Below are 14,019 nucleotides of genomic sequence, written 5' to 3' on the forward strand. Positions count from 1 at the left end.
TATTAGTTCATGACAAAAAAAAATCCTTCCAGTAGCACCTTAAAGACCAACTAAGTTAGTTCTTGGTATGAGCTTTCGTGTGCATGCACACTTCTTCAGATACACACGAAAGCTCATACCAACAACTAACTTAGTTGGTCTTTAAGGTGCTACTGGAAGGATTTTTGTTTTGTTTTGACTATGGCAGACCAACACGGCTACCTATCTATTAGTTCATGGTTTGCATCAAGTTCTTGAAACCACAGCATTTAATTAACGTGTCATCTTCCTCACCCTCAGTATATTTGCAATGTTCCTCATCCTTTGCTTTAGGAGGGGAGCAGCCATGCAGGAATTTAGGGCAACAAGTTTAAATACTACGAGCTCAGTGTGATTCAGGGATAAGCGAAAGCGTTGTGCTAGCATTTGGGGCAGGGACTCCTTACCAATGACATCGTCATCACCCTCCTCTTCGCAGATGACCATTCGCTCCTCGTCGCTGGTCATGTCCTCGCTGGTTGTGCGCTGAGAACGGGAGGCACGAGAGGGGTGCAGGTGCAAGGAGTGCCTGGGGCCTTCGCCTGGGGTTGCAAATGGGGACCCCGAAGGGCCCAGCCCCCCGAACTGCCCCTTCCCACTGACGTACAGAGACTGTCCTGAGCACATCTGGAACAGAATAGTGTCATCTGTTAGAGCCTCGCATCTCCCAGGGCAACAAGGTGATCCTTGATCTGCGACCTGAAGGATTTTGTCAGGTCAGACTTCAGCTGAAAGAAGGAACTGGGTGGCAAAAAAAACAGCTGAACCAACAAGGAAGCCCCTGAACTAGTGTAGGCCAGAAAAGGCTATGTGTGGTACCACAATTCCCTTTACAAGCTCCCAAGTCAGGTTACGTGTCTGAGCGACACTGCCTTTGCCTTGCATTCTTGCACTTTTTCTTGTCTGTGTGCACATGTGAGCTGGGTTTGTAGCAAGCAATAATCCCTTCTCCTTCCCAAAGCCTCAATTCCCCTGGAACTGATCGGAACCCAGATTCTCCATGACCTCCTACTGCCCCGCCCCTCGCCGCCAGATCCCAAGAGTGTGCCAACATACCTGGGTGAGCTCCTGCAGCACCTGGCTGTCACGGTCGCTCTCCATCCCATGCACCCCACTGTGGGAGAAGGCCCGGGGGCGCTGTGCGCCAGGCCCAGTCGAGGGCAGGATCCGCTCCCCATGGCCGTGGCCGGATCCTACCATGCCTGCCTTGCCCTCTGGCCCCAGCAGCACCTGCATCTCGGAAGGGCCTGGTGGGGAAGCAGAGAGTGGTAAGACAAGAAGGAGAGAGCCTTAAAGCAAGGGGCGGGGGGCAGGGGGGGGAAGAGAGATATGAAAGGAGCTCACCTCCTGGCACAGCAGCGGTACCCGTCTCAGACATGCTGCGTTCTCGGGTCTCCTTGGAGCATCCCCCTGGCCCCGAGGGCTTCACATCTGAGCTAGACTTTTTCCGATCTTTGTTACACCACTTCCAGTCAGGGTGTGCTTTGAAATGGGCTTCCTTCACCTGGTTTTATTTGGGGGGGGGGGGAGAGAGAGAGAGAGAGAGAGAGAGAGAGAGAGAGAGAGAAAGGTTGAGAATAGAGAGAAATGAAGAAAAGATACCTAGGCAACGTACCAGCTACTGAGGGGGGAAAGTGGGAATGGCTGTCGCAGACTCCATGCCGCAAAAGCTAAAATTCTGTGAAATGGAGATCTGAATCCCATCTAAAATGAGCAAATTATGCATCATTGCTATACACTGGGAAAAGAAACAAAGCAAGGCACCGCATCCATGTTCCCTTTAAAACTGCTGCTTCTGAGATTTTACTAGGTTTCACCTACGAATTTTTCAAGCATATCTTGGCAACCTAAAGGCCGGAGACTTGCTTTTGTAATTACATGAAACTTTTGTAATTACATGAAAGCGGATATTCTTCAGAAACTCAGGTCTGCAACCATACAACCTTGCGTACCTTTTCTGTACTCCTGAAAAGGTTACATACATACAGCCCTGGCTTTCACCACCAGGCCCTGCTTAACAGCATTACTCTTGGGAGACAGAATGCTGGATGAAAGGAGCCACTGATCTAAGCCAGGCATGCTAGCTGCACAATGGGAGGCAACAGATAGGACGCCCGACTCGCTCTCTGTGTTACGCTCCCTAGGAGGCTGTACCTGGAAGGCCAGGTCGTGGTACTTCTGTTTCTCCTTGGGCCCCAGCGCGTACCACCACTCGCCTAGGATCTTGCTGACGGTACGGTTGTCTTGGTTGGGGTGCCGTTGGTGCACCAGGGCCCGGTGTCGCTTGCTGAAGATCATGAAAGCATTCATAGGCCGCCGGATGTGATCTTTTTCTCTCTGCAAAGAAAAGGGGTGTGTGGATGCAAAGAGACCAAAGCCACCACTAAACTTATATTTCACCCAGGGTGAATTCTGAATACTGGTGGAGCATTCCGCAGATGAATGAGGAGAAGGGAGGTTGAGGAATATGAGAAAGAGAAGAGGAGATGACAGGAAAAGATCCCTCACCTTGTTAGGACTGCGCCCATCCTTTTCGGAAGATGAATCTCGGTCTTTGGGCAGAGCGCTCAATGACTGGGTACGACGCTTGCCTGGCAGCAGTGGGAGTTGCATCTCAGAAGATACAACGGACAGGAACCTACAGAAGGAGGTCCAATTTCACCATCTTCTCCAAACTATTCCCAGAGCCGCCACCTCGCCCGGGTCTCCTGACATCCTCCTTCAACTTAACCATGCTCCCCATTCCCTCTCTGTTTTAGGGTTCTCTCCCAACTGCCTCACGCCGCTCCTTCCAGCAGCACATTCCCTGATCCACTGTGCTGCGGTCCCACCTCTGTCGTGGACTTATAGCTTGCGCAAGTTGCCCACAGCTATAAAACCGCTGTCTGTCAGGCAGGGTGGGGGAGCTGTGACCTCGCAAGGGTGTTGGAAAGAGAACCGCAACAAAGCACGATGGAGCAGCCCCGGAAGGCAGAAGAACTCACGCATCGTCGTGATCGCTCTCTGTCTCGCTGTCCAGGCGCGAGTGCCCTGGGACGTCGTCCTCCTGCTGGGCTGGCCCTCCGCTCCCTCCAGGAGTCGCCGCTGATGGCTGGGAAACTGGAGTCGGGCTGTCAGGGTGCGAAGTGTTTGGCCTCCCTGCTTCGGCCCCCGAAGACACGCCGGGGAGCTCATGGGCCACGGCAGCTGATTCTGGAGGTTCTGAAATGGAAAGCCTCGGGTGAGAATGAACAGCCATGCGCTCTTGCGGAGGAGGGCAAGGAGTTGCACGCATGCCCGGTCCTACCTGCTGGCCTGTCCCGTAGCAGGAAGCCTAGGTGGAAATTCTGCACCCGCCCCCTTTCTTCCCCTCGTCCCGCCCTGCACACTTGCCTTTGTTCTGATTGGATGTAGACGGGTGGCTGACAGGCTGCTGGCCTTCGGTCGGTTGCACGGAGGAATCGGGCTGGCTGGGAGCCAGGAAGGGCACAAGGGAGTGCCATGGGAATACAGCCACAGACCGTGGCTCCACATTTGTCCACACTGGAAGGAACGGGAGAAGAAAGAAAGTGTTGCAACAGTCAGCTCAGACCAGCAAGTAAAATAAAGGGAATAGGAGACTGGGAGTCGGGACTCCAAGGTTGAATCACAGTCCAAGCCTCCCTTCCTCCAGTTCCCTTTCTCTCTCATGCACACCTCTAACAGCCTCATCCCAGTTACAGCTCATACCAAGAACTGACTTAGTTGGTCTTTAAGGTGCTACTGGAAGGAATTTTTTTTGTTTAGCCTCATCCCAGTTGCGTTTCCGTCCTCAGTCCTAGCAGCCACAATCTGTGCCATGCCTTATCGCTGGCTTCTAGGTCCCTGGGGGTGGGAGAGATTTTCTCCTTTGCCTGCCAGGAAGCAACACTCCCCCTCCTCCGCCCTTCCCAGCTGGAAGCCAGGCAAAGGAATTTTACAGCTGCAGGAGGGGAAGGGGAGGGAAGGGGTGAGGGGCCCAGCTCACTCAGACTCCCACGCTTGCTGGGGCAGCCAAGCTACTTGGCTCCATCCCAGCCAGAGGGCTTGAGAGCATCCTCAGGAGCTCAGGCTGCGTGGGGCAAGGGAAGCCAAACGGCGCCCCAGGGTTGTGCCCTCAGGAGAAGAAGGTCCTCCCCACCTAGGAAGAAGTGTCCATAGACATCAGCACTGCCCCCCATTAGAAGCTATTCCTTGAAGGTGGAAGTGATCTGCTTGCACTGGCTCTCCCTCCCATCACTTCCTGCTGCCCCTGTATCAGGCTAAGCAAGACTTCCTTCTTGGGGTTCCAAGAAAAGGCTATTATTGCGCAGGGGAGAGAGACCTGAGCTGGCTTGCATGTGTTTGCGTACGCGTGTGCACACACAATCAAATTTGCAACGTCTGTACTTCCTGGTTCTATGGCACCCAAAAAACAAACCGTATATGCAACACCAGTAAGCTGAAAATATTGTGAAAACACCTCTATGGCACGTGGATCCACAGTGTCCACTACAGCTTAACTAAACCAGTGTGACTAAACCAGAGCCTTGCACCACTGCAACAAACCACATCATGTGTTGTTGTTTTTTACAGGAAACAACCCAGGACACATTGCAGGGCTGCCTTGATCAACTTCAGTCACACAGTGGCGGCAGCAGGGCTCTGTTTCAGCATCAAACACACAATTAGTGCCACCTCTACCACCGTCCCACAAACAGCCTCTACAAAACACAGCTGACATGCATAACTGGAAAACTACATGCTTATCAGTTGTGCGCAAAGATGCCTCAGGCTTAATTCTGTGGAGTGAGTAGTGTTGATTCTAAACAACAGCACAAACTTAAAGCACAACCTAACATACTTTATGCTACCCTCATCCCTGTGAAGCAACTGCTGCTCAGGGTCACCTGCGTTCTTAAGTGCTCAGCACTTCACAAGCAATAACATACCTACCAGAAAACCAATTCATACTTAGTTTTGACTATACTTTGGTGGAATAATACACAGAAGGCCAAAGGTTTGATCCCTGGCATCCCCAGCTAAAAAGGTCAGGTTGGGAAATGCCTCTACCAGATGTCCTGGGGTGCTGCTGCCAGCCAAAGTAGGCAATGCTGAGCTAGATGGACAAATAATCTGTCCTGGTATATAAAGTTTCCCATGTTCCTGCATTGCTCATCATTCCTTTGCAGGCTGGGGGTTTTCAATTTTATTTGGATTTTACTTATGGTTTGGGATTTTTTTTTTAAAAGAGGACGTACTTATTTGATAAGAAGAATGCTAAAATCATAATAGAACCGGGGGGGGGCTCTACTTTCCAGAAAGAAAAGGATAGTTCTATTCCCACTGCTAAGCCCCTTTCCCATCATTCCTCTCTCTCTCTTCCTTCCTTTGCATCCCCTGATGGATCAGTCACATCGCTCCTGTGCCTGCGTGTAAAGTTAACTCAATTATTAAAAGCACTCAGCGCATCGTGGTTGGACTGTGCCGGGAAATGCTGGCTCAGTGGCTTCCTGTCCTCCGGCTGGTGACCACATCCCTATGCGGAGGGGGAGGATGAGAAGGGAGGGGGGCAACAGCAGAAGGAAGGGCACGAAATAGTAAGACCCTCCCTCCGGTCTCTGCAAAGCAACAAGGCTCTTAAAATGTCACGACTGGAGGCTGCCCCCCCCACCCCCAAGTAAAGATTACTGATTTAGCTTCCAAGATTGAAGCCGCTGTCCATCGAGAAAAACTACAACACACGTGATGAAGAAAGTACAGACACAGGGCTCGTCTGAAGTGGCACCATGTGGAATCATGGCATCCCGCGTCCTTTCCTGACCCCCAAGATGCCCCCATCCAACACAGAGAACAGGACAAGAAATCCAGTTTCATAAACCAACCGCAAGCCCACCACTATTCTCTAAGCCTCGATTTCTCATCTACAGAGGTGGAGACAAAGCAAGCAAGTTCACAGAGCTGGCATGGATGCAAGACATGGCATGCAAATTAAAAGAACTGAAAGCATGAAAACAGCAAAACATGGAATCTTTCTCCAATCACCTTTCCACAGAGGATGCTAATAAAGGGGTGGGGAGGAGAGGGGAGGAGTGCCCATAGGGAGGGGCTTCAGACAAAACAGGGTGCCCAGCTGTAAACTCAGTCAGGGTTGCCACCTTTACCACAGGCTGCTCTGTCTTTTTACTGCATCCAGAAATGCTGGAAAAAACACTGCTGTTCTGTCACTTGCAACATCTCCAACTCCCAAGAAAAAGTTCACCTGGGTGCCAAGCTGCTGTTAGCATAATGGACCAGCAAACACAATATTGCAAATTAAAGTATCCAACATTTGCTCCTTGTCTTAAGACAAGGAATAGAAATAGTAGCCACGGAAGGGGGAGAGGGAAACTTTGAATAGCAATCCCCATCTGCAGCCAAATGACCTCCTGAACTTAAAAGGGGACTATGTGAATGAAATGGAAATATCAAGGAACCCACGCCCCCTTCCATCCTGCAGATTTCACCTCTACAGTCATCTTAGTATGAAATGGAAGACACCCTCAATCTCTTGCGACACAAGAAAGGTTAAAGGTCAGCCTCAGGTCAACTATATCTTCCAAATCACCCATCTTTCCAGCATGAAGAGAGTACGAGGGAAGACCAAGGCGTGCCTTGCATGTCTCCATACACAAACAAATCCACCTTTCAGAATTACCACTCTGCAACCCAGAATTCACTGACCGAACATGCCTAGCCCCCTGTGCGGCAGAGGGGGCAACGCTGACGGGGGTCTTTCTGTGGAGAACATCCCAAGGCGTGTTGAGCCGTTGTCCTGAGGGCAGGTGGACCACGTGTCTCTCAGCTGCCCAGTCCGGAGAGCATTCTCCCCCTGCCCTTGCCCTGGGGAGGGAGGCGTGGGGGGTGGTTTCTTTAACAGGCCCACTGAAGTCTGCAGCTTTGGGTGCGCGCTGGGTCAGCAAGCCAGTTCCCCTCCACGGCAGAGGGCCGCCTTAGAAAGTCCCATGCGGGGCGAAGGCCAGCTGGATGTCAACAGTCTGAAGGCTCACCACCCCACTGCCGCCCATGTGCAACAGCAGCAGCAGCAGCAGGAGGGGCAACACTCTTCTACGGCCTGCTCTGGTCCTCCTCACAGGCGCAGCAGCGTGTCCGGCAGTCGGCATGGGGTAAGTTAGGAAACATTTTAGGGTGGGGGAGCAGAGGGAGGCGAGGTAGGTAGCCGTGTGGCGGTGGCATGTGTGTGCGTGCACCCATGTGCCAAGCCGGCTGCTCTGGCAGTGTGTGCAAAAAGAGAGGGGCGTGTGGGTCCAGCAGTGTTGAGAGGAAGGTGCTGGTGGGAGAGAAAGAGAGAGAGGGAAGGAAATACAGGCTGCTTTGAGGTGCAGTTTCTAGAGGTGGGTGTGTGCGAGTATGCAAGGGCACTTTAGCACCTCAGCGATGAAAGCGGGTGGGTAGGAAGGAGAGGGGTTGGAAGGGGGGCGGAGAGAGAGGGCGCCCACACCGCCTGCCCCGATCCCCGGCCAGAGGCTTGTCGCCTGGCAGGATTACGGTGTGCGCGCATTGGGAAGGCAGGAAGAGATCGGGGAGGGGGGAGGGGAGGGAGGGGAAGGGGAGAGGTCGCGAGTTGTCCGCCTATTCCCGTCTGCCCGCCTCCCCTTCCTCCTCCTCGCAGCCACTGTCGGCGACAGGCGGGCGGTTGCTTGTCGCGGAGCGTCTTGACGGAGACGGAGGGAGGAGGCTGTCGCTGCTGCTGCTCCGCCTGTCGCGCCGTCCCCTCCGGTTGTAACGTTGTAACCAAACACCATTCACTGCCTGCCCGCCTCCTCCTCCCTCTCCCGGCCGCTCCGGGCTACGAACAAGGGCGGCCCCCTCGCCCGAACCGCCCTCCTCTCGCTCTCCTCGCCCGCTCCCTCCTTCTTCTTCTCCTCACTCACTCGCTCGCTCTCCCTCACACACACTCACACAGACTGCCGTCGTCACGCATGCCCAATTAGCCCCCGCCGCGCCATTGGCTGCCGCCGCGCTGGGTCATTCACATGCAAATGAGCACCCCTCCCTGCCGCACGCACCGCGGCCGCCCATTGGCCGCCCCTGGAATGTCAGTCATATGCAAATCCGCGAGCCGCCGCGAGGGTGGCGGTGGGGGTGAAGGAACGGATCGCGGGGCGGGAGAAAGAGAGAGAGAGGTGGGGGGGGGTGAGAGGGATTCCCATTGGCCGTGGTTTACTACCAGTCGCCTTCTCCTCCTCTTCTCCCGCCTCCCGCGGCTCCCCCCCCCGTCTTCTCTCTTGTACTCTACCGCCGCCTCAGGCCCGCCCGTCGGAACCCAGGGAGAGAGGGAGAGACCACGCCCGGGGAGGGGGGGGGAGCGGAGGAGAGAAAAAGGGAGGCGAAGTGAGGGGAGAGGGGGCAAGAAAGGCGTGATAAGGGGGGCAGGGGAAGGATGGGGCGGGGGGGGGGGGCGAGGTGGGAAAATCCTGGGGGCGGAGGGGGATGGAAATGAGTGGGGGCAAAGGGTGGAGGGGTGGAGGCAAAGGGGGAATTGAGAGTAGGGGGCATAGGGAGGAAGGGTGGGGGAAATAAGGGTGGGGGCTTAGGGGGAAGCGGGGTAAGAGGAAGGGCAATAAAAGGGAAGGTGGGGGGGGAAGGATGGGCAGGAAGTAGTGACGGGGCCAACCAGGTCAAGAGTAAGAAAAAAGAGGAAACAAATAGGGCTAATGCAGTTTTGTTTTGTTTTTAAGACAAAGCAAAGTAGGGAGGGGATACTAAGGAAAGCTGTGCAAGATTTGCGGTGTTTGGGTCCGTCCCCCCCCCCCCCGCTTATTGGCTTAGCGCACAACGGCCTAGGACCTGCGAGAGACCAGGGTTCAAATCCTTGCTCAAGAGGTGAAGCTGCCTTGGCGTGACCTTGGACCAGTCACCACCTCTGAGCCTGGGCTTGTTGTGGGGATTAAATGAAGGATTTGGGGAGGGGGGAGAGAGAGAGAACCAGGTACCCTACCCTGATCTCCTTGGGGAGAAAGGTAGAGTGTAAATGCAGTGCATACATGATACACCCCATATGCCCCTTCCCCACCCACTTTGTGCCCATGTGGGCACCCACTTGGATCGTGCTCATTCCTGTGGCCACACATGCCCTGGCAGATGCCTGTGAGGGGGCACCACATCGAATAGACGCAGAGGCATGGACACACACATGCACACCAGCATACCCTTGATAAGACGAATGCCTGGCTAGCGATACGCATGGACAGACCCACACGTGGGATTAAGTGCATCCTGTGTAACATCTGAATGGGGCACATGGGCGCGAGCCCAGTTAAGCATGCAGGCTGATGGAGGACCTTTTAAGATGAGTGCATCACCGTCATGCTCCCAGATACATACGTGTCTGTACATTAAAGTCCCTCCTATCATACCACTCACACATATGCACTGAAGCTGCTTCTGCTGGCAGGCAGCCCAGTGCGGCTGGGGATTAAGAGCTTGCAGCACAGACGCATTCCTGGGATAATCTATCCTCCCTAGGGCAGGGTGGCGGGAAAAAGGAGTGTGGGCGAGGGGGGGCAGAGAGGCAGTGAACCCCAGTGTCGTGCACTCCAGGGCACCCCCCCTCCGTGCCTCCTCTTCCACAGAGCTGCCTCCGCTTGCCTCCCTATGACTCACACTCGCCTCCTCCCTTAGCCCCTTCCTGTCCCTGAGTACCACAGCCCCTTCCCCCGCAAGATTGACTCAATGCTGCCTCTGCTCACAGCTGGGGGTGGGTGGGTTATAGCCAGCCTCTTTCCCCCAGCAGGCAGCCAATAGGCTATGAGGTGAAGTAAGGAGACACGTAGGAACTCCCCCCCCATCACAGACACACACACACACCAATACACAAGCACACACACACACTAGATCTGGGCACAAGGCCAGGCCTGGGCGAGGATCCCATTGTTAAGGGAATTGGGGGGGGGGGTGAGAAGGAGAGGACACAAACACACCACTCCCAGCACGCACTGCCTTACGCCAAGGGCGGGGTGGAAGGGAAGACTGACCATGACGTTGGGGCTGGGGCGGGGGGGGGGGGAGAGAAAAAAACAATTGCACAGAAAAAGCGCCACCCACGCTCACTCTGCAATGCTCACTCTGCAATGCACATCACATGCAGAGAACTCATAGGAGCTTAGCCTTCCTCATGCTTCTGTCCCGACACAGCCACGCATGCTGCATGCAGACCCGCTGCCTCACAGGAGCCCGCAGAACTTTTTTCCTGCAAACTCTGCAGCCCAAGGGCAACACACACACCGCCTTCTCTCTCTCGCCAGCAAGCGCATTTTATGTCCGCTGAGTGCAAAGGACAGTAGGTAGCACAGAGGGAGGAAAACATATTCGCAGAACAGGAGGCACATGACACTCAAAACCCAGATATACCTCTCTCGGGTGAACGACAGAAATCAAAGCTGTATCTTAAGTTCCTTACTTCAAGGTGGCTTAAAGGGAGGGGCGACTTACAGCGCACCATCCTGTCCATCTAAAAGGAATGCAGAGGGCCTCCAGATTAAATGGACCTAAGAGTTGGCCACCAAATCCCGGACGATCCATAGTTCCTCCAAGGAGTTCAGGGCCACATAAAGGGATCTGTCCCAGAACGCTGAGCCTTTCTAGTTCTCATCCGCATAATGCAAGCAAGCAACATTAGAAGTTTCACTGGTGTGTGTGTATCTTGCTTCTTCAGTGCCCACACTCACTCTCTGTAGAGAAATACATTCTCTCACATGCAAAAGCTCATGTTCGGTGAGGACACAGGAACACACTGCTAGAAATGAAGGCCTCCTTTTTTCACAGGAAGATGAGGAATCATAGAGCTGGAAGGGACCCTGTGGGTCAACTGTTCCAAGTCCCTGCAAAACAGGAATCTCAACTAATGCATCCATGGCAGATGGCCATCCAACCTCTGCTTAAAAACCTCGAATCAAGGAGTGCACCATCTCCGGAGGGAGACGGGCTCAACTGGGATTGTCCACCTCTTTCAAGGCGAATATGCTTCTGGCTTAATTCCTGTCCTGCCCTGACTGAGGCTAAGCCGTCACTCAATGTGGTCATCCCATAGCTGGGCTAAACCACTTCAGGCCTAAAGATGCGCATGACTCAATGCTCTTCCATACAAAAAGCATGCAATCCACATAGAAAACTGAACATGGGGGTGGAGGTGAGGTGAGAGCCTTACTCCTCAACATGCTAGTAAACAGCATGGAGGGATATTGATCACAGTTACCGTAAGTGGAAGATTATTCAATCATCTGAGTCACTGCCTGAGTTGAAAACAGTACGACTCAGACACAGGTTGACCACCCCCAGTGACCACTAGCCATTAAACGTTTGTCAACCTAGTACTGTGTTGATACAAATACAACACCAGTCACTGTAGGGGAAAAGCTGCGTTCTTGTGCAGACATGCAAAGCTGCGAAGAGGGCAACCGCAGATGCCTGCTGCCATCTGTTCCCATCTGGATTTCCCACACAGCAGTAGGCTGTGTGCACACTCTGGCCTCTGCTGCATGGGGAGTTTTGCATCCTGGCTGTAGCAGGGTGTGTTATACAACTGGCTTGCTGGCGTGCTTTCGGCACTGTCCTCTGTCAGGAGCACAATCATTTACCATACTAATATCCTGGCACTTTCCAGGGTGTAGGGAACATCCGGAATTGTGTAAGAGCAGATATTCAGTGTTGGAACTAGGTACACGCTGCATTACATAATAGGGAGAAAGACACACATCACACCTTATACAACAACCCAGGGCATCAGAGTCCCACTAATGTCTGATGCAGTGGAAGAGGAAAAGGAGACCTGTGTTCTGAAACTCTCATGCTATGAGACCCACAGCCTGGCCTGATATAAGAAAGCTTCCTATTCATCCATCTCTCCAAGTATTAACTACTCTGACTGGCAATGACTCTCTAGGATTTGGGGGCAGGGGGTCTTTCCCATAACCTGCTGCTACCTGATCCATGTTATTTTTCCTGAGAATGTCAGTGGTTGTACCAAATACCTTCTTAGGTACAAAGCATGTTCTCCGGCACTGAGCTATGGTAGGTCCTACTCCAAACATTGCAGAGAGCTGCATCAGACAGCCAGAGCTTGTTGCACGTCTAATGCACGTTAGAGTCCACATCCCTCCCAGCCATGCTTTGCACGTTTATCATGGTGAGCACTGGTGGATCCAGGCTGGCGAATAAAGCGTGAAAAGCGTCTTGGACTCACATTGCAAGAACATCCGGGGGCTTTGCCAGTGTGGTATAGTGGTTAGAGCAGGGTTTCCCAAACTTGGGACTCCAGCTGTTTTTGGACTACCGTCCCCATCATCCCTGACTACCGGGTCCTGCTAGCTAAGATGGGAGTTGTAGTCCAAAACAAGCTGGGCTAGAGTGTCCCAGGACTAGGGCCTGAGAGTTCAAATCCCCACTCAGCCATGAAGCTCATTGGGTGACCTTTGGCCAGTTACTGTCTTCCAGCCTAGCCTACCTTACAGGAAAAGATGTATGCCCCCTTGAGCAAAGATGGGATATAAAATAAACTAACTTGTTGCAGCCAACCCCCCCCCAAAAAAAACCCCAAAATGTCTGACAGCCCTTTAAACACTAATGCATCTACTGTGGTATAAGCTTTCATGGATTACTGCATACAGTGGACTCTAGTCCAAGAAAGGTCATACAGTGGTACCTCGGGTTACATACGCTTCAGGTTACAGACTCTGCTAACCCAGAAATAGTGCTTCAAGTTAAGAACTTTGCTTCAGGTTGAGAACAGAAATCGTGCTCCAGCGGTGCGGCGGCAGCGGGAGGCCACATTAGCTAAAGTGGTGCTTCAGGTTAAGAACAGTTTCAGGTTAAGTACAGACCTCCGGAATGAATTAAGTACTTAACCCAAGGTACCACTGTACTCTAATAAATGGGTTAGTGTTTAAGATGCCACAGGATTGTTTTGTAGTTTCCCTCCCACATGCGAGTCTGCCAAGCTTGATCGCTTTCCACAGAATGATGGTTTCCTTTTATAAAAGCACAAGACAGGTGTGGAACGCCAGCTTGCAAGCATGAAATTCGCACTTTCAGAGGAAGTGCGAACGTACCCCGAGGTTTGCTCAAGCGGCACCACGGCTGCGCCACGGGGACATACGTGCACGGTGCAACTGCAGAACACACGTGTGCATGCGATGGACATGCCTGTGCACACAATTGCGTAAGCACGCCCACGCTCAGTGCAAGTACACAAATAAACCCATCGCATGTGAGGGTGTGGGAGTTAGGGAGCCGGCACTACTGCAGTACACACAAAATGCACCTAAGCCCCAAGCCATATGCACAAATGTACAACTCCCCTAAATCTGGATCTGGTCTCTCCCGTTGCTGATAAAAATAGAGACGGGGCTCCGGGCGAGCAGCAGGGAGATGGTAGCCTTGGTTACCAGTTGCCGAGAGACAGCAAACTGCAGTTGTGATGCTGCAGGGAGATGGAGCCAGTGCCTTGGGAATGGGAGAAGCACATGCCACGCTCTCCCTTACCTCGCATGCTCTAGCCCTCACCTGTGTTCCAGGCGCGCTCTTCCCTTCATATGTCCTAGCACCCCAGAGCAGGATGTGCACAGACCCAAGCAACCGTGAGCCACAGTGTCCTGGACACACAGAGCTCCAGAACCTGCCCATCACCACTGCCAAAATGAGGGCCCCAGAGAGCAAACCTCAAATGTAACCGCCTGATCTCAAGTCCCTAAAGAGTGTGTCTAGTTGGGTGCAGAAACCTGGCAAAGCACAAGCATGCATTCTTATCCACCCCAAAAGGTCTCTCCCAGGGGTGAAAGGGATGGGCTCAGAGGCAGTGTTTGAAATTAGCCAGGTGCCAGGCGCATTTTGTGCCTGGCTTTCGACCACTTGCGACCAAGTGAAGGTGCCTGGGTCCCAGGATGGCGCCTGAGATCTCCACCATCTGGGGATCAATCATTGGATCTGTACTGTTTTCATCCACTAATACCCCACCCAGTTATATTT

At 53.1% G+C, this 14,019-nt stretch overlaps 1 protein-coding gene across 3 annotated transcripts in view; it reads right to left on the minus strand.

Annotated features, from left to right (window-relative positions):
- CIC (capicua transcriptional repressor) overlaps positions 1-14,019 on the minus strand; it is a 47,284-nt gene that overhangs the window by 16,383 nt on the left and 16,882 nt on the right. For all 3 annotated transcript variants that reach the window (XM_083753570.1, XM_083753568.1, XM_083753569.1), the window contains exons 3-9: positions 3,391-3,540; positions 3,003-3,219; positions 2,527-2,656; positions 2,173-2,355; positions 1,363-1,522; positions 1,075-1,265; positions 426-645 (exon numbers count right to left, since the gene is read on the minus strand). In XM_083753570.1, the coding sequence (XP_083609696.1) occupies positions 426-645; positions 1,075-1,265; positions 1,363-1,522; positions 2,173-2,355; positions 2,527-2,656; positions 3,003-3,219; positions 3,391-3,540 (1,251 nt within the window). The remainder of the gene's footprint in view (positions 1-425; positions 646-1,074; positions 1,266-1,362; positions 1,523-2,172; positions 2,356-2,526; positions 2,657-3,002; positions 3,220-3,390; positions 3,541-14,019) is intronic.

Source organism: Podarcis gaigeae (assembly GCF_964106915.1).
Source record: "Podarcis gaigeae genome assembly, chromosome: 8".
In the NCBI taxonomy this organism is placed as follows: Eukaryota; Metazoa; Chordata; class Lepidosauria; order Squamata; family Lacertidae; genus Podarcis; species Podarcis gaigeae.